Source organism: Chelonia mydas, chromosome 2 (assembly GCF_015237465.2).
Source record: "Chelonia mydas isolate rCheMyd1 chromosome 2, rCheMyd1.pri.v2, whole genome shotgun sequence".
Classification (NCBI taxonomy): domain Eukaryota; kingdom Metazoa; phylum Chordata; order Testudines; family Cheloniidae; genus Chelonia; species Chelonia mydas.
This window is the reverse complement of record NC_057850.1, coordinates 209,640,959-209,660,082: the sequence shown is the minus strand read 5'-3', so window position 1 is coordinate 209,660,082 and position 19,124 is coordinate 209,640,959. Positions and strand designations below refer to the sequence as shown.

At 43.5% G+C, this 19,124-nt stretch overlaps 1 protein-coding gene across 2 annotated transcripts in view; it reads left to right on the top strand.

Annotated features, from left to right (window-relative positions):
• Positions 1-18,435, top strand: part of SCIN (scinderin) — a 96,253-nt gene extending 77,818 nt beyond the window's left edge. For both annotated transcript variants that reach the window (XM_007053213.4, XM_043541135.1), the window contains exons 8-16: positions 122-337; positions 2,674-2,795; positions 3,707-3,797; positions 9,450-9,620; positions 10,515-10,692; positions 11,192-11,313; positions 13,397-13,474; positions 15,016-15,076; positions 16,144-18,435. In XM_007053213.4, the coding sequence (XP_007053275.2) occupies positions 122-337; positions 2,674-2,795; positions 3,707-3,797; positions 9,450-9,620; positions 10,515-10,692; positions 11,192-11,313; positions 13,397-13,474; positions 15,016-15,076; positions 16,144-16,277 (1,173 nt within the window). In that variant the 3' untranslated portion in view covers positions 16,278-18,435. The remainder of the gene's footprint in view (positions 1-121; positions 338-2,673; positions 2,796-3,706; positions 3,798-9,449; positions 9,621-10,514; positions 10,693-11,191; positions 11,314-13,396; positions 13,475-15,015; positions 15,077-16,143) is intronic.
• Positions 18,436-19,124: the final 689 nt, after the last annotated feature.

Here is a 19,124-nt window from a genome sequence, read left to right as displayed (position 1 = left end):
ATTAGAACAATTTGCAACCAGTGGACCATCAGCCACCCAAAATATTCTACTTTGCTCCACTAAAGGGACAGTAGTAGTAACATACCGGCTTTCCCCTCCCCCATTTCTTCTTTACCTGCAGATTCAAGTGCTTCCAGAAGGAGGGGAAACTCCCATCTTCAAACAGTTCTTCAGAGACTGGAAGGATAAATATCAAAGCGAAGGCTTTGGAAAAGTCTATGTCACTGAGAGAGTGGCTAGAATTGAGCCGATTGAATTTGATGCTACCAAGTTACATGAATCTCCACAAATGGCTGCCCAACACAATATGATTGATGACGGTTCAGGGAAAGTGGAGGTAATTTTGTAATTTTAAAAAATTGAAATATTATATATATAATTTCAACTACCTACCATATATACTCAATCATAAGCTGGTTCATTTATAAGCTGACCCCACCCAAGTTGGATAAGTAAAAATGGTAAAAACTGTATGACCCTTTCATAAGCCGACCCTATATTTCAGAGGTTGGCAAACTTTGGCTCCTGGCCCATCAGGGTAAGCAGCTGGCGGGTCAGGACTTTTTGCTTACCTGGAGCGTTCGCAGGCACGGAGCCCCTCAACTCCCAGTGGCTGCAGTTTGCCATTCCCAGCCAATGGGAGCTGTGGGAAGTGGTGCCACTTCCCGCAGCTCCCATTGGCTGGGAACAGCAAACTGCGGCCACAGAGAACTGAGGGTTCCATGCCTGCGAATGCTCCAGGTAAACAAAATGACAATGTATTAGATATTCAATTCAATAATTTCACAGAGTTTAAAGTCATCAAATTTTGGTGTAGACCTGTTTATAAGCCAACCCCCGCTCTTTGATGCGTCACATTTTTACCAAAAATATTCGGCTTATGAACGAGTATATATGGTACATTCTCGTGTTACTTTTACTGGATAAGTTGTTATTTTGCAGGTTTAAACTGTTGAGTAGTTTGGTTGCAAAATCTGCAGCTTTACATCTCAAAAGCCTTTCGGTGGAGAGGGAATGAATCCCCGTGTCATCTATGTGCTGTACAGTTTGTTCTTCAGTAAAGTGCTTTGATGCCCATTAAAAATGCTATATCAGTCACTCTGTACAAAAGTAGAACTGCCACCTCTCTTACAAAATTAGGCTTGGCAGAATTTGATTTCTATTTTTGTTTTTTTAATAATTTGAATGGATATCACTGTTTCTTTTTAAGCATTTTAATTTTTTTTATCTATTTAAATTTTTATAGTTGCACAGAATTATGGGGTTTGAGCACTTTTTTTCAATTTTTGTCTATTCAAATTGTCACAATTGCTGGAAATTATTGTGGGGGTCAGACAATCATTTAATGACAGTAGAAATTGAGATGGCTTGATAAACTATTAAAACACAAATTGTCACCACCACATATCAAAATGTACAACGTACATAGATTTAAATTAAACTGTAATAAGTTCTCAAGCAGCATGTACCCTACTTTGCCTATCTGTAAATGTCAAGTATTATTGATGAAAACAGCTTTTTTTTTTTTTTTGACAGTTTGTGCGTATATGGTGAAATCAATGGTTATCGACATTTACCGATAAAAATCTAATCCTTAAATCCTTCCCAGCTTCTATATAATGTATTTAAAAGAAATACTTTAAATATGACACTTATTCTAAAGTGACAGTTCTCCCTTCTCTCCACTTAGAAGCCTGCCAGTTAAAGAGTATGGGTGAAATCCCAGAAGTCAAAAGTCAATGGGAATTTTACCCATTCACTCTATATCTGTAAGTCCTTCATACACCAGGTCTGTTCTCTGAATGCAGTCTTCAACTCAAGGCTAGAGAGCTCCTTCACAGAAGCAGAATCAGTGGGTTTCATTACCCAACCGTGGGGACTGGACTCAGAGAGGGCAAGATGGCATGATACGCACAGTGCAGGGTTCCACACATGACTGTAAACCCTCGAGTCCTTGCCCCCATGTTGAGGATACATTGGGGCAACACAGGGTTATATTAGCCATTGGGCTGACATAACAGAACAGCTCTGCAGCTTGTGGGGAGTATTCCTCTTGTTCCTTATGGGATTACTCTGTGCACTGCCTGCTGTTTGAGGTGGCCAGTGGGTCCCTGGGCTTAGCCCTGGTTGAATAGCAGTCTTAGCCTTTAGCAACTCAGGTCTCAAGCATTAATCATATGACATAGAATTGAAATATACAGGATCAAGTGGAGGATAATGTGTGCAGCAGTGGGTACTTGTCTGGAGTGCAGCATACCTTTTCCTTGTGGAATTCTATTTCTGTTGCTACTTATCATTCTATTTTATTTAATGTGGTACCATTAACCTATGATATGAAGGAAAGGAATGTGAATGGATTAGTGTAAGTACATTACATGATGTGACATCAAAATGTCAAGAGGAAAGCACAATATTTTCTAATTGACTTCCCGCTACAATTCATTTAGTTGGCAGTGCTGGGCCGAGCGCACTGCAAGATGGTTCAGTCTCTGTCATTTAGGATCACCTGATCTTTTCTGATGGCAGTTAGGTTAACATAGTATTTGGAGACAGAAAACAGGTGTTGCTCAAGAAGGTAACATAGTAAGTCATTTGACCACTTCCCCAATATTCAGCTTCAAGTCGAATGCTGATGAATTCCAATATTTTCCAGTGATGGCTTTGGTTTCCTAGGTCTGGCGTGTTGAAAGTAATGGCAGAATCCCTGTGGCATCTGAGACATATGGAGAATTTTTTGGCGGTGACTGCTACATTATACTTTATACTTATCCTAAAGGACAGATCATCTACACATGGTATGTTTGGTCCGCATTGATCTTCAGCCCACGGATATTGTATTATTTGCTGGCTTTATGTGAGTTGTCCCACTGAAACCAGTGGGAAGACTAACATGTCACAAGGGTCCCAGGGTTGGGGAAGGGGTGGAATAAGCACCACACTTAATTTTTATCTAACCTAGGCAGAGCCAGGAGTAGATGCAGGTCAGGATCTCAAGTGGGGGGTTAGAGAGACTCCCTTGCCCTGGCACAGCATACAGCAAAACAGCACCCCCATGCCACCATGCCTAGCTAGACACACACAGACTCTCTGGCCTGAGCCAGTGCAAATCTCTCTCCTCCTCCCCAGTCATTCCAATCTGTCCGTGTACTCTGATACTGGCACCTGCATTGAGAGCCCAGACAGGTGGGTCTTGTAGCGTGGTCTCAGCTGTCCTGTCGGCTCCAGGCTGTGTACCTGTAAGAGTCCCCTTTTGGAAGCAGCTGGCTCCCCTGCAAGATGATCCTAGTGTAAACTCTGCAGCCCTGTGCTCTGGGGGTGTCTCAGTCTCTGCCCCAGCTCCTTGCTACTGCTTCTCCTCTGCCATTTCTTTTGTTGTCTCCCTTAACCTTCCCAGGCTTGTTCCCCATCCCATTCCCTCCCCATCTGCTCTTTGGCTCAAACCCTCCCAGTGGTCTGCAGTTTAATTTTGTGTCCATGGTCTGGCGTGGTGCTGCCCCCAGCCTGACAGGTCTGCACAGAGTACTAGGGACTGGTTAGGGGGAAAGGGGGGAGAAAGGAAGGGAGGGGGAAAGTGGCTCTATCCAGTCCCACACCTGCATAAAGGCTGTAGGAGCTGACTTACTTATTGTGTGCTTTGCTTGAAATATATGTCCTGGATCATTTTGAAACTGGGCTTCAGCTTTGTTTCTTTCTTCTTTACTCTCAGGCAAGGGGCACATGCAACAAAAGATGAGCTGACTGCATCTGCATTCCTGACCGTTCAGCTTGATCGGTCACTAAATGGACAGGCTGTCCAGGTTTGTGTCTCTCTAAGGAATAAATGTGACCTAGTTTTCTTTTAAAAGAGGTGGCCAATCTTAGTAACACCCCAGGCCACACAGACAACTTGTCTGTTGTATGGAAGCTACATCTGTATTGCACCTAAGTAAACATAAACAAACGTCCTCACAGAACCATATTTTCTTCCCCCTGTAGCTTACTTTGGAGATGAAATGAAATTGCTTGTCATTTGAGTTCACCAGAAATAACAATGGTTGATCCAGGCATCTTCCAGGCACCCCCCCTACTTCCTCAGTAATTCCACATATTCTCCCTCTCTTGTTGTGACATGGCTTGACGTAGCCTGTAAGCTTTGGAAGCAGGGAATTTGTCATCTTCTACATTTGAAAAGCACCATAGACATTTACAACACTAACTGGCTGATTTGTATTTTTTTTCTCGTTGTTGCTACTTGTTAAAGAAGTTAAAGATAGATGGGCTGGGATGAATGGACTATAAATTGGATAGAAAGTTGGCTAGATTGTCAGGCTCAACGGGTAGCGATCACTGGCTCCATGTCTAGTTGGCAGCCGGTATCAAGTGGAGTGCCCAAGGGTCGGTCCTCGGACTGGTTTTGTTCAATATCTTCATAAATGATCTGGAGGATGGGTGTGGATTGCACCCTCAGCAAGTTTGCAGATGATACTAAACTGGGAGGAGAGGTAGATACGCTGGAGGACAGGGATAGGATACAGAGGGACCTAGACAAATTAGAGGATTGGGCCAAAAGAAATCTGATGAGGTTCAACAAGGACAAGTGTAGAGTCCTGCACTTAGGACGGAAGAATCCCATGCACTGCTACAGACTAGGGACCGAATGGCTAGGCAGCAGTTCTGCAGAAAAGGACCTAGGGGTTACAGTGGACGAGAAGCTGGATATGAGTCAACAGTGGGCCCTTGTTGCCAAGAAGGCCAATGGCATTTTGGGCTGTATAAGTAGGGGCATTGCCAGCAGATCGAGGGACATGATCGTTCTCCTCTATTCAACATTGGTGAGGCCTCATCTGTAGTACTGTGTCCACTTTTGGGCCCCACATTACAAGAAGGATGTGGAAAAATTGGAAAACGTCCAGCGGAGGGCAACAAAAATGGTTAGGGGACTGGAACACATGACTTATGAGGAGAGGCTGAGGGAACTGGGATTGTTTAGTCTGCAGAAGAGAAGAATGAGGGGGGATTTGATAGCTGCTTTCAACTACCTGAAAGGGAGTTCCAAAGAGGATGGCTCTAGACTGTTCTCAGTGGTAGCAGATGACAGAACAAGGAGTAATGGTCTCAAGTTGCAGTGGGGGATGTTTAGGTTGGATATTAGGAAAAACTTTTTCACTAGGAGGGTGGTGAAACACTGGAAAGCGTTACCTAGGGAGGTGGTGGAATCTGCTTCCTTAGAAGTTTTTAAGGTCAGGCTTGACAAAGCCAAGGCTGGGATGATTTAGTTGGGGATTGGTCCTGCTTTGAGCAGGGGATTGGACTAGATGACCTCCTGAGGTCCCTTCCAATCCTGATATTCTATGATTCTATGATACTCATAATCATCACCATCGTTTTTCTCACCATGCAGAGGGAAGCTGTGGAGCACATTTTAGGACTCCGTTAATATATTGGCTTTTTTCCCTCTGGAAACTGGTGATCAGATCACAAGTAAAAAAGAGTTCAGACTCTCCACAGTCCTTAATGAACGGGCTTGTTTTCTATGCCCTTTAGTTTTTCACACCTGCTTTGTCAATGGCACAAATCACTTTGCAACAGAATTTTCCAGCATAAAGTCACAGAATTCCTCCTTCCTGCCCATGCCAGTCCATCTCTTTCGGCCATTTTAAACCTTTTCATCAGGCACCTGCCATTCTACTGGAGGTTTCCTTGCCCACTTTGACCCTTGCTGTTTAATAAGGGCATATGAGTGTTTCCCCCAGCCACCTTCATGCCATTTTTGAAGTTGCTGAGAATGGCTAACCCTATGGAGCTGCTCTTTGTCAGACCTGATGACATGCTAGGGGCCAAATTGTGCCATTGAGGTACTGTTTTGCATTGATGGGATAAAGATTTACCACCACAGGCAGAGCACCGTGAAGCATTCTCCTTCAGGGTCTGATTTGTTCTTGTCACTTGCACAGGAGGTAACTCATGTCTTTCCTCCCTTGTGCACAATCTGGCCCTATGGTAGTGCTCTCTTCTGCAGAAATGCAGGATGAGATATCAGATACAAGTCCTTACCTGAAGGAATGTGGTGTGCAGGAGAGGACAAAGGTTGCTAAGAGGTGTGGCTGGGGCAAGGCCAGTTCTGATGTGACCCACTGTTCCCCTGCTAAAAATACCTCCTGCTCCTCTGGCCTTCTCTCATTCCGTCCTGCCTTCCATCACCCACTGGTCCCACTCCCTACCGCAGAGGTAGCTGGGGGGCCAACTTCCTGCCACAGAGCCCAGAAACCGTTCTGTGCTGAAGAAGTGGCTAACAGGGAAGGTGTAGCAGATGGGAGCGTTAGACCAGCTGCCCACTGGGACAAGCCTTCACTTCCATAAGGGTGATATGCAGCTCAGGAGGTGGGAGGGCTCTCCTTTGAAAGAGGGGATGGAGGAGGAGAAGGAGGAGGGCTAGGGAGAGAAGGGGGGTTACGAGGCAGGGGATGAGAACAGTAAAACGTTTGACTCCCATCCCTTAAGTATAAGTGTGAAGGTCTGTCATTTTTCTCAAGTTTATAACTAATTAGATTGCAGGGGATAGTTTTAAATGTTAAATCAATAGCAATGGATTATTGACATCACACTAAGTGAAGGTTAAAATCTCTTGATATAATTACTTAGTTGAAACCTTCCTAAATAAATGTTAAATAATCAATTATTTTATAGTTAACTGAACTTTCTTTCATTAAGCTAAAAGAGTTCCATCTAATTGCAATGACTGTAATATTTAAAAGCTAATTACTTTCAGCATATATATGCTAAATCTTATTATGTAAAATGATATTTAGCATAATTCGTAGCATTTTCCAGTGTAACCATCTTTTTAGACACTAGATGGCACTACAATCCAAATTACACTAAAGAGAGAGACTGAAACTTCAGTTACAGCCACCTATTTCCTAACAGGTTTCAGAGTAGCAGCCGTGTTAGTCTGTATTCGCAAAAAGAAAAGGAGTACTTGTGGCACCTTAGAGACTAACCAATTTATTTGAGCATAAGCTTTTGTGAGCTACAGCTCACTTCATCGTCTTTGGAGCAGATTTTTAAAGTGTGGCCTCTCTTTCGGCACCTGCGTATAATTGCCATGATTTTGCACAAATGGCGGGTGCAATTGATTTCATTCAGTTGTCTCACTCTCTGACTGCGCCTGCCGGTCCAGCAGTGAGACATCGAAATGGGACAGTGCCCTCCATTGCTGCCACTTGCAACACTGTGGGAGCAAATGGACGGCCAGGCTGAGGCTGGCCTGAAAAGGAGCCCTTTATCTCTGGGGTGATCAAAATGTTTCTCCAGTTTGTTAAAATGATTGCTTTGGGTTGGACTAGGGAGCCGGCACTCGGGGTGGGGACAGCATGCGGAGCTTCCCTGGCCACCCATCCACATAGGGGCCACAAGGACCTGGCGGCTGCTTCCGGGAGCCATGTGGAACCAGAGCAGGCAGGGAGCCTGCCTTAGCCCTGGGCCCCTGCTACGCTGCCGACCAGATTTTTAACGGCCCAGTCGGCAATGCCAACCGGAGCTACCAGGGTCCCTTTTCGACTGGGCATTCCAACTGAAACCCAGATGCCTGGCCTGGCAACCTTAGGTTGGACTGCAGTCCTACAATCCAGACAGAGTAAGGGGTTCACTGCCCCGGTTGGAGGGTAGGAATACTGTCACAATCTGCTTCTTGCTTCCCCGTGCTCCTAGCTCTTTTGTTGGCACAGATTACTCCCCCCTCTGCACCTGCTCTGATGTGCTCACTGATATGCCAAGGCTCTTCCCATTCCCCATCCTTGCCTGTCCTCTCCCCACTGGCAGTGGCTCTGCTCCTCCCCTGCTCAAGCTCGGGTGCTGTGGGTAGCCCACACAGGGTAATAAGGCGTCCCCTTGCTCCTTTGCGCTGGCTTGCAGCCACGCACCCTATCCAGCAGACAGTTCTCAGCCACACAGTGCATCAGCATACAACCATCTCACATAAGCTCCTCACCAACACCTCACAGGCTCTGCTCCTCCTAGAGTCCAAGTGCCAGGCTCCTCGGTGGCAGCCAGCTCTTCCTTATCTGCCTTTCCTCCAGCAGGCAGTGCTGAGCAGTTTGCTTCTTTGCTGCTGCTGGAGGCAGTGATCAGGGTTTTGCTGGGCTGGTATTGAGGCTCTTTCCCTCTCTCAGTTGAACATTCCCTTTTCTGGCCCTCTATTCCTTTTCTTGGATGAGGGAAAGCCATTTTCAGGGGGAAGGGAGGGAATCTGACATCTGGCCCAAAAGGCAGAGGACCCAGCTGGTAGGCTGATGTACCAGGGTTCAAAGCAGAAGGCTCAGGCCAAAAAACAGAGGTTAGCGAGCTCTGTTTCTATGTATGTTGCAGTCTCTGAGGAAATGTGTCAGACTTGCTCATGGGCATATAAGCTCCCTCTGCTGGCTAAACTGGTTGCTTTGCACATTCAGGACACCACGTAGAAGTACGTGTTTCTGGCATCTGAAGTAATGAGTTTTCTTTCCCATGCCAGCTGTATCAAGTGGTGGTCTTTGCTGTTTTCTCTCCCCTCATCTCCCTCTTCTCTTCTGTAGTGCTCCTTTTTAAAGAAAGATTTTAGCCAATTCCCTGTTCCGTCCCTTTACTTTTCACCTGTCTTCTCATTTATCCTCCATCATTCATTCCTCTGATGCATACAGTACTTGATATATATGTGGTATACTTCAAATCATGCTTAAAGTATGCTGCTCTTGTATACTGCAAGAGGGAAGGAAAACAGAAAAAAGTCTCTGGGCAGAATGTAGCCTTTAGTTGTCATCTTTTTGTTTCCTCCAGAGTGAAGAAATAGAGAATTCTGCTGTACAATAATAAATGTATGTTATTTTTATATTAAGATGCCCTGAAAATTAGAGGCATTTGCCAGTTCAGTTTTAAATACCATCTTTTCCCATATACACTAGAAGTTTATATTGTCAGCCTAGTTATCCATCACCTGGTGGATTTATGCTCCCTTTTTCATCCTCATGCAGACATACAGACCTAGAAATAATGGTTATGATGAAAAACCCGTTTTTGCTACTTCGTTTAAATACAAATCCCGTAACCTTCAGAACTAGAGTCTTCCAGGAGAATTAAATGCCTACATAAAACCTCTGTAAAGAGGCAATGTTTTTTCAAAAAGGAACAGTTTTCTTATTAAAGTAAATGGCAACCATCAGAGTTTTAATCCCTTAGAAACTAAATGTACAAGTCCCAATCTCAATGTTCTGTAAGAAATATTAGTCTGCGTGTATGTGTTAGTATGAGTGACAAAACAGCTTATGAATGCTGCAACCTCAGTGCCTCTGAAATAATGGGTGCTTAGCTCAGCTGAGACAGCTTGCCATTAGTAATTCTTCCTAACCTACTTACCCTGTTAGCTATCATCACCTTGGTCTTCAGTCATGCCAAAACTAATGTAAAATCCTTTAATTTCTTTTCCTTTATTTGTACAGATCCGGGTCTCCCAAGGAAAAGAACCTACACATTTGCTGAGTTTGTTCAAAGACAAACCACTCATTGTCTACAAGGATGGAACATCCAAGAAAGGAGGTCAGAAACCCCCTCCCTCCAAGCGTCTCTTTCAGATTCGCAGGAACCTGGCTTCCATCACCAGGATTGTGGAGGTAAAAATCACCTGTTCAGTAAAATATTCTCCCTGTAACATAGTACAGTTGGAATGAGCACCAGAGTGGCAAGCGTGAGTTAAAGTCACTTCTGTTTGATGGTTATAGTATGAGTAGGAACATAGGAGCTCGCATTCTGGATTGGATCAGATGCCATTCCAGGTCTAATCCAGTATGACGTCTCTGACAGTGGCCAGTACTAGATTCTTCAGAGAAAGTTGCAAGAAATCCCATAGAGGATAATTAAAGAATAAGCTGAGCGTATGGAAAGTTTCTTGCTAACCAGGACACAGACCTGAAGAAGAGCTCTATGTAAGCTAGAAAACTCATCTCTCTCACCAGTAGAAGTTGGTCCAATAAAAGATATTACCAAATCCACCTTGTCTTCCTAAACCTGGGCAGCTAGTTAAAATTCTTCTCTCAGGCCAATTATCAGTTTCAAGTGGGATGTTACAGGTACGTCTACGCTGGAGCTGGAGGTGTAATTTTCAGTTTGAGTAGTATATGCGTGCCAGTTTTGATCAAACAAGTGCACTAAAAATAGCAGTGCAGCTGCAGCAGGTCAGGCTAGCTGTCCAAGTACAAACGTAGGGTCTTGGATAGGATCATACTTGGGTGGCTAGCCTTTGCCACTGTGGCTACACTGCTATTTTTAGTGCATTAGCTGGATAAAAACTAGTGTTCTTACGTCTGCCTGGGATGGAAGTTACACCTGCAGCTCCAGTGTAGATGTGCCCCAAGCTAGTGCAGTGTAAATCTAGAGAAACACCACAGCAGAAAGTGCAGTTACTTCGGATTTACACCAGTATTACAGCTTTACATCAGTGTGCAGAAAGGTGAATGTGTGGGTTATTTAAAAATCAGAAGAATGAAACAATCTCATTCTTGCTCTAGGTTGATGTTGATGCAACTTCATTGAACTCCAATGATGTTTTTGTTTTGAAACTGCCAACAAACTCCGGCTACACCTGGGTCGGAAAAGGAGCAAGCAGAGAAGAGGAAAAAGGAGCTCAATATGTAGCCAGGATTCTGAAATGTCAAACTGCTAGGATTGTAGAAGGCCAGGAACCAGGTTAGTTCTGGGTGATCTGGCTGCTCAGTGGGATGGAGGGTGCACAATACCAGACAGGATTGGGTCCCAAATGTGCATACAAATGGGTTTTTTGCAAATACACACTTTTGTGGACAAACCGGTTACACTCTCCTTTCTTTGAAAATCTGGCTGTATTTTGCAATAAGGATATTTGTCCAGGATCTGAGCTGATTTACAAGTGGTGCTATCTATAGAAGTCAACTGAGTTGCAGTGGATGCAACAGAATTTAGCCCTTTACACATACTGAGTGACTAAAACAAATAGAGAGAGAGAGCAAGGTGTGATTACATGTAATCACATGAATATCTGCATTGGCTTTTATAAACATTGGGAAGAATAGAACTATTAAAGAAAAACATACACATTATGGGCTGGGCAAAGGGAATATTGTTTGGGGATTTTTGAAACAATATCCATTCAGTTAAAGAAGAAAACATAAAACTCAGTGCCAAGTAGATTATATCATGTATATTCCAGAGGAATTCTGGACAGCCCTTGGAGGTAAGAAGAAATACCAGACTTCAGCACAGCTGCTAACTGAGTCTGAAGACCACCCTCCCCGTCTCTATGGCTGTTCCAATAAGACTGGCAGGTTTATTGTAAGTATATGATGGATACTTTCCCCTCTGTTCATTCTGTACTTTGACATATTGGGCAGCAATAGACACTAAATGAAATACCACCTGAGGCCTTCATTGACACAGCATGGTACCTTTGTGAATTGTTAGTCTACTATTCCAATATTTATTAAGCAGCACAAGATAAAAATGGTGTAGAGTGTCTGGGCTAGTCCTGTAAGGTTACAAACCGGTGACTGCTGGAGGGAAATAAAAGTTCAAGACTATTTCATTCTCATTTTGTTATATGCAGATCAATGCGGTGAGAGAAAAAAAAGTTTGATGGAAAAGATGAATGTGTCAAAATGAGACTTGCACATTAGTAGGTTTATTTAAGAATTCAAAATCATGGCCTACACTACTGCTCTCTGTAGAGGTGTTGATGGTGGTGGCAGCTGGAAAGCTAGAGGGGATGAGCGGTGCTCTGAAGACATAGGGCAGATGCAGACATGAATGCCTTAGGAAGTTCTGGGGAGAGCCCTGCTTCTGAAGGAAGTAGCCTGTACTCCTACTAATGTCTGCTACCTGCAACTAGAAGGTGCACTGATAGGTAAGGCCTTGACCAAACCCTCCTAGCCATGTTTTCATGGAGCCCTGGAGAATTGCCAGATATGCCAGCTGAGCCCACAGCCAGTTGTTCAAGAAAATGTTAGGTCTCTATCATCCCTGGGTCCATCAAGTGTGTGCTAATAGTGGTGGGGAAAGGGAAGGTTCCTTGAACCCTCATTAACCCATAGTGCTGGAAGCAGCTGGATGTTTTTCTGTAATTGTGCCTTTAAGGTGCTGAGTATTGAGGGAGGTGAGGAGGCATGCTTCCCCAGCAGGCACTTCCAGAGCCGGTTTATGTGACTGCGGCGCATGGACGCAGGGAGCTCTGAGAGCGCAGGCACTGCCCCACACTTGGAAAAGAGGCACTCTCTCTTGGGCAAACGCTGCTGACGAGCATGAAGGGAGTGGAGCTTCTCCCTACTCATGCCCCTTGCGGAAAGCTCCCATCCAATTTAAAAGAGATGGAACCAGTAAGGTTCTTAGAAAAGGACTAAGACCTTATCAAATGTAATGGAGAAGTATGTCTTTCCTGCAGCCTTTTCAAACCCTGCCATGGAAATCCACAGAGGAATAGAATTTGCTATAAACGTCTACAAGATGGTTTTTAAAAAAAACCCTATATCCAAAGTTATCACCGTCTATTAAATTCCGTAGGACCTGGCCTCACTTTAGTGCTCACCTTCCCATGTCTTTGCACTCAGGACAGCACAAGGAGCTGATCATTCCCAGCTCCTGCACATGCTCACAAAAGAGGGGAGGGAGAGAAGGTTCTTTGCACCTTCTGCCCTCTCCTCACCTCAGCATTGCCCCAGGGCCAAGCACAGACAAGCCGTGAAATCACATCAAACAAAGGCAGCCTGACCACTAGCTGAACTATTACCTATCCTACTTGATACAAACCAGAATGGAACTGTTTTCCTACTTGCTTTTAACACATCTGAAGAAGTTAGCCTCTGATTCTCTTGAGGCCCAACCCTGAATTCCTTAGTCAAACCAAAGATCCCATTTTTTTTAAATCAGTGGGAGTTTTGCCATTTCAGGACTGAGCCCATGGACTGCACATCAAAACTATCACCTTCCTTCACTTAATTGGTGTTGTAGTAAATGTTAATGCCCATGAACATACGAGCTGAAAGTTTGGCTCTGTCCAGGCATTTAGTGCAGGTAGGCAGTAAGCGGATTTCCTTGCCCCTGTCCGCCAGTGCATCTCAGTCCCAATTTACACAACTCACTGCTACTATTTGAAATCTGTGCCTCTCCTGAGCACAGACAATTGTGCCAAATTCAAAGATGGGTTTATGATGTGGCCAGATGTCTGATTTGCTCCCACCAGTCTACTGCATTTCACTCATAGATCAAAATAGGTTTTGAATCTGCTTCTGCAGAAGAAAAGAAAAAAGCAAATGCATGACTGTTTTTAGAGTCATCCCTTTTAAAAGTCTCATCTTTGTCCAAACTCAAGCATGATGGAAAATCTTGAATGGAACTACAATACCAATTTTATTATCCATTTTAGATTGAGGAGGTCCCAGGAGAATTCACTCAGGATGATTTAGCTGAAGATGATGTCATGTTGTTAGATACTTGGGAGCAGGTAAGCTATGTACTTAACAATGCTTTATGTGGTGACAAAAAGGATTTACTGCTAGCAACAATTTATGGATGGACAACCAGCGAGAAGACAGTAAGAGAATTATCATAAAGAGGAGGGGGTGAAGATAATTACATACCAAAAGTACCATGTTGTGAGGCTAGAAGGAATTTCGCTTTCTTGAAATTATAACTGAGGAAGAAAATAGAGCTATTTGACATGCAAGTATGAATATCCACTACATTTTCATACTATCGTGCAAGATTATAGTTGCATTTCCCCTTAATGCTAATGGAAGCTGCTTGATTATAAGCGACCACAGTGCACTTCAAGTCAGCCCAACAATGTTTTGGACAATTCTGTTTAATGTCTTCACAATTTGTGTACAAAAACTTTTCCAAACCTTCAGAAGCCTCCAGAAGAACATAGCAGTATGTGGCAGAAAAAGCACATGAGTAGAGAATGGGCCAAATCATAGGCTTCTGCTGAGCACCTTTGCAAACTGGTCTTCTTCAGGGGAACTTCACAGGGATTGGAGAAAACAGAAGCTTGCTCCTTTCCCCCAGCTTGTGGGAGACCAGCACAGTTGCTCAGCAGCTATTACTACAGCTGAGGGGCAGCATCCATCCAAAGCAAATGGGTTTGGCTTTTAGATCCATCATGCCCCTCCACCCTAACTCCCATCCACACCGCTCTACAAAGGGTTGTTATGGCTTTTTCACAGTATATAGGGAGTGAGGAATCGCCTGCATTGCAGAACCAGGGCTGGATTTGGCCCAATAAACATAAACACTAAAGATGTTTCTCATATTTTTTTTATCACACGCTGAAAAAGTCTGGTTTCAGAGTAGCAGCCATGTTAGTCTGTATCCACAAAAAGAAAAGGAGGACTTGTGGCACCTTAGAGACTAATAAATTTATTTGAGCACAAGCTTTCGTGAGCCACAGCTCACTTATTACTAGTAACACATGCAGAACACACTGCCCTGGTTTGTGATCTGTACAAGCTGGGGGGAGGAGCGGATTTCAGCATGGGTTATAAATAATGAGCCTGATTCCCCTGTTCCTTCCATCTGTGCAAAGTAAGGGTACAGTGCTACCCAGAATTCTGTTTGATTGTGGTTTTCACCCATTCTGCATGACTGCACAAGGCGCAAGGCCGAGGAAAATCAGGCTCAACATTTTTAGCTTAACCTGGAAACATGTGCAGTGCCAACCACTAGGACAAAGCTGTGAAAAGAGAGGGTCTAACAAATGTCCCTGGAATTCTTGGATTTAGCATTGGACTTGCAAAAGTCCAGGATGTGGAGGTATTTTGAAGCATAGAACCGTGTCTGTAGAAAACTTGTGTCTTTATGTATGATGGGCAAGATTCTGATCTCATTTACACTAGTGTAACTCTGGAGTCACTGCATTGATGCCTGCTTTTTCTCCGAATGGAGTCAATGCAATTATTCTAGATTTCAATGGTGTAAATAAGATCAGAATCTGAGCCAATCCCCATAACAATATGACAACTAAACTTTTAAATCTTCTATTTACAGGTATTTGTCTGGATTGGTAAAGATGCTAATGAAACTGAGCGAAATGAATCTGTGAAATCTGGTAAGAAATGTGTTTGACAAAATGCTGAACGAAATGGATTCAGTGGTGATGAAAAATGAATGAAAGAGGAGATGTGAAATGGTCAGCACTCTAATTATACTAAGCATGGTGTTTAAAAGAGTTAGTGAGCTTGAGTAGCAATTACCTCTGAAGATTCCATGATTAGGTTATTCCCTCTTTATGTGCCATTTTAAACAATGCAACAGTCACCAAAAAGTCAACTCTATTCTTCTTAAATGTAACTTTCCATAAAGAATGAAATTCATCAACATGGTGTTAATAGGCACAAAATATCATTAAAAAGTATAAAGGACCCGTGTCTATAGCTGCTCCATGTACAGAACCTGCCCTGGAAGTTTTGTATGTGGAGTGACTATAGAATTTGACCCTAAACTATTTATAGCCAGAGAAATAGATAAAGCTTCCAAGTCTGCTCATTGTTGTCCTTCTCTAATTCTATCATATGGGCTAAATTCTGCTCTCAGAATTTACATGGGTGCGAATCTGTTGTGTGCCTAAACTACTTGAGCAGTCTGAAATCCAATTTTTTTTAAATGTCCCTCTATTGTAAAACATGTGCCAGCAGTGATGTGAATTAACGCATCTGAGCTATCATACCAAGATTTATATTGAAAATACTGGCACACCCTCACCTCAGACATAGTTACCTAGCTTGTTTTCAGACATTTACTAGCATCATTTAGACAAACCATTGGATTCAACCATAAGGCTCTTCCTTGGAAAAACCATGAGTGAAGCATCTACATTCCAGCAGCAGTACCTGAGGCCTTCACCCGTTCCAGAGCTAAAGAGCTATTATATGGTAGGACCCAAATGACCAGGGCAAAGACCACTGTGCCTGTATCTTGTTATTGTAAACTGACATCTGAGATGACAATTCTGAAAATTTGACTGGCAGCTAAGAGAAAGCAATAGCTATTTGATCATTTGATGTAGTTAAGCTGAATCAGTGTAATAATATCCTCATTTATTTTGCTGAGGATTTTAATTATTTTTCTCCTGGTGAATGGACTAATATTTTCCATGTTTTACTGTTATCTCTTTAGCCAAACGCTACATTGAGACAGATCCTTCTGGAAGAGATAAGGGGACTCCACTTGTTATTGTGAAGCAAGGATACGAGCCCCCTACATTCACAGGCTGGTTCCTGGGCTGGGATTCCAACAAATGGAAAAACTGATCTGTCGGTGAAGGCCTCCACGACAGACAGAACAGCAATCAGAGCACAACTATTCTCTAGCATTCTTAAGCATTAGCTTGTAAAACAATATTGATGCAGCTGTTGTCACACATTCCCCAGCGTTCGTATATTCCTCTGCGTAAACTAGCATGTCTAAGCTTTGGAAAGGTTAAATGAGATGATAAAGTAGTAACATAACTTCTTGGTGGCGGGTTGGGTTTTTTACAAATCTATGTAGAGTGATACCATTGGTTTGGTTCTAAAATGCCTTTTTTCAAACAAAACCTGTAGATCAGTAGCACATTAATATACAATTTACAAGCTAACATTCATCAGTGGGCCAAATTCTGCTTTTTACCCCAGCATAAGTGAGAGCACAATTTGGCCCACCCAGGACCCATTGAAGTTGAGGGGAAAGAATCCCAGCAGCAGGATTGAGCCCTAATTTACCTAAAGTGTCAAAATCCTGCAGTCCTTACTAGTACGAAACGTCCATTGCAGTCTGAATTAGGAGTGGGAGCTCTGTCCTGCAGGGTGCGGATGAGGATTCTGAGAGAGCCAATGTGAAAATGATACTTTGTTACACGTGGTCCAGGAAATGGATATAATCTGAATGGAGAAGACACTATAGGCTTGAATGAATGTGATGTGAACATATATCATCATGAGGCCCAGCACAGTTGGCTGTGACAGACACTGTTTCTATAGAGCCCTCAGACATGGTCGCATGTTATCCCTGTTCTCAGATTCCTCTAATTTGGGGGTCTCAAAGTCCCGGCCCACGGGCCATCTGCAGCCCGAGAACCTCCCCACTGTGGCCTGCGGAAACTTTTAAAGAAGTTACTTCATCCGGCCCTCATGGCTGCTGGCTGAAGGGGGAGGCTGGAGGGGAGCGGGCAGGAGAGATTCACATGTCCCTCCTCGCAACATTGCTCCATCCTGCTGGGACGCCCCCAGGGGTTGCACTCGGCAACGTGTCATTCACCTCGGGCAGCTTGGCTCCCTGCAAGCGGTTCCCTATCCCTCCTGTTCCCGGCGGAGCCACGGAAGACAGACCCATGCAGCCACGCTGCCGGCTCTGTCCACTGCAGGCGCTGCCCCCCGCAGTTCCCATAGGCTGGGGGAGAGGGACAGATACCATCACTAGTGGCCGGGCAGAGTCAGCCATGGAGGCAGCATCATTAGTCACTGGGCAGAGTCAGCTGGGGCGGCATGAGGCCAAGGGAGGCAAGGGAAAAGGGTGGGAAATGGGCTGGGAGGTGGCTTGAACACCATCTGCAGTGACATTATTGGCCCGCTGGGAGGATCTGAGGACTGGCACTGGCCCTAAGGTAAATTGAGTTTGAGACCCCTGCTCTAACTGCTGCTCTTAAATACACTTAAGTGAGCTATTGCTCCTGAAAGGCAGCAGGAGTCACTGACACCTTTAAAAGTGGATGAACACACATCATTTCATTCACCGGACTGTGAGCACACACTGCATATCCCAGCCACAAGTTACCTCAGGCTGCACCAGTCTCGTTTTTTCCCCTACTCATCAGTGCTCAGTTCTGTGCAAGTGTAGAGATTTGCTCATATGGCCAAACAGATTGTGTGTTTTCCCTCAATGTGCAGGAGACTGAAACTCTTCACACAGGTGCTGAGCAGACTTCGAATGTGCTGTGTCAATGCTTTGGGGAACCACTTTTCTTTCAGCAGCACTGAGTGTCCTGGAAAGATGGAGCTCTGAGTAAGCACTGTAGAATCTGGCCCGGGGTCTCTCTCAAAAATTGCAAAGAATCACATAGTCATTCTGGTGTGAAGAATGCAGATTATTTTTATTCTTGTGAATTTAGAAAAAAACACGTTCAAACAGTGTGTGTGTTTGTGGTTTAACCACACGACTCCCTATAAAGTTAGCAGGGACCATTCAGCTTCAAACCCATAGCAATGCTTTGAACATTTATCTCGTAGCATTCCTTTTAATGCCAGTGTGTACATCGGTAAATCAAATGGACTCCGTGTCAATGTGGATTTTTAAATAAGGAATTTTAATTGTGTTTTTTAATTGTACTTTTAAATGAGTTTGAAATGGAATTTTAAAAATGGCTTTTTATATTTTTTCTACATTGTTAATGGTGAATTGGAAGCTCAGTAAAGCCAAAGGAGTGAAAACAGTCTCAACTTCATTCGTCAATATTATTGAACAAAGTTGCATGGCTGGGTCGCTGATAGTGTAAGAACCAGGGAATACTGCACCACATTAAAATATAAGAATCTAATTCTATTTTTCAAGTGTTGGGAGGGTGAAGAGGGTTAATTCTGGGAGTTTGTTAGCTTAAAGTGTTTGTTTAAATCTATATTAATGCAACTTAGCTGTATTTGGATGTGTCATTTCATGTAAAAAAATGACAAAACACAACACTATAACAGTTTGTGGAAAGCTGATCTTTTTTTCTCCTGAAACATTCTTGTTTATTTTGTGTGCCCATTGATATTTAAAAGAATGGCAAACACTAACTTCCTTCTTAGGGGGACAATTTAATTAGCTAGTAATTAATCCTCTGCTGGTGTAAATTAGAGCTGCATCAATTTACACGCACAGAGAGTTGACCCATCATATCAGCTCATCCAGCGACATTACAAAGTTATACAAAACATGCTTTGACTAGCAGCCAAGAAGTGCATGCTTATCAGCATATTATTTCATCTTTAAGGAAAGTTAATAACATTGTGATCAAATTAGTCAGCCAATTATCAATTTCCTTTTTGCAGCCCTCTTGGCAGGACACACGATGGGTAATATGTGTAAAGATCATTTTATGGAAAAGGAAACAGCATGTTTTTTAAAAAGGATGTCCTCTGCAC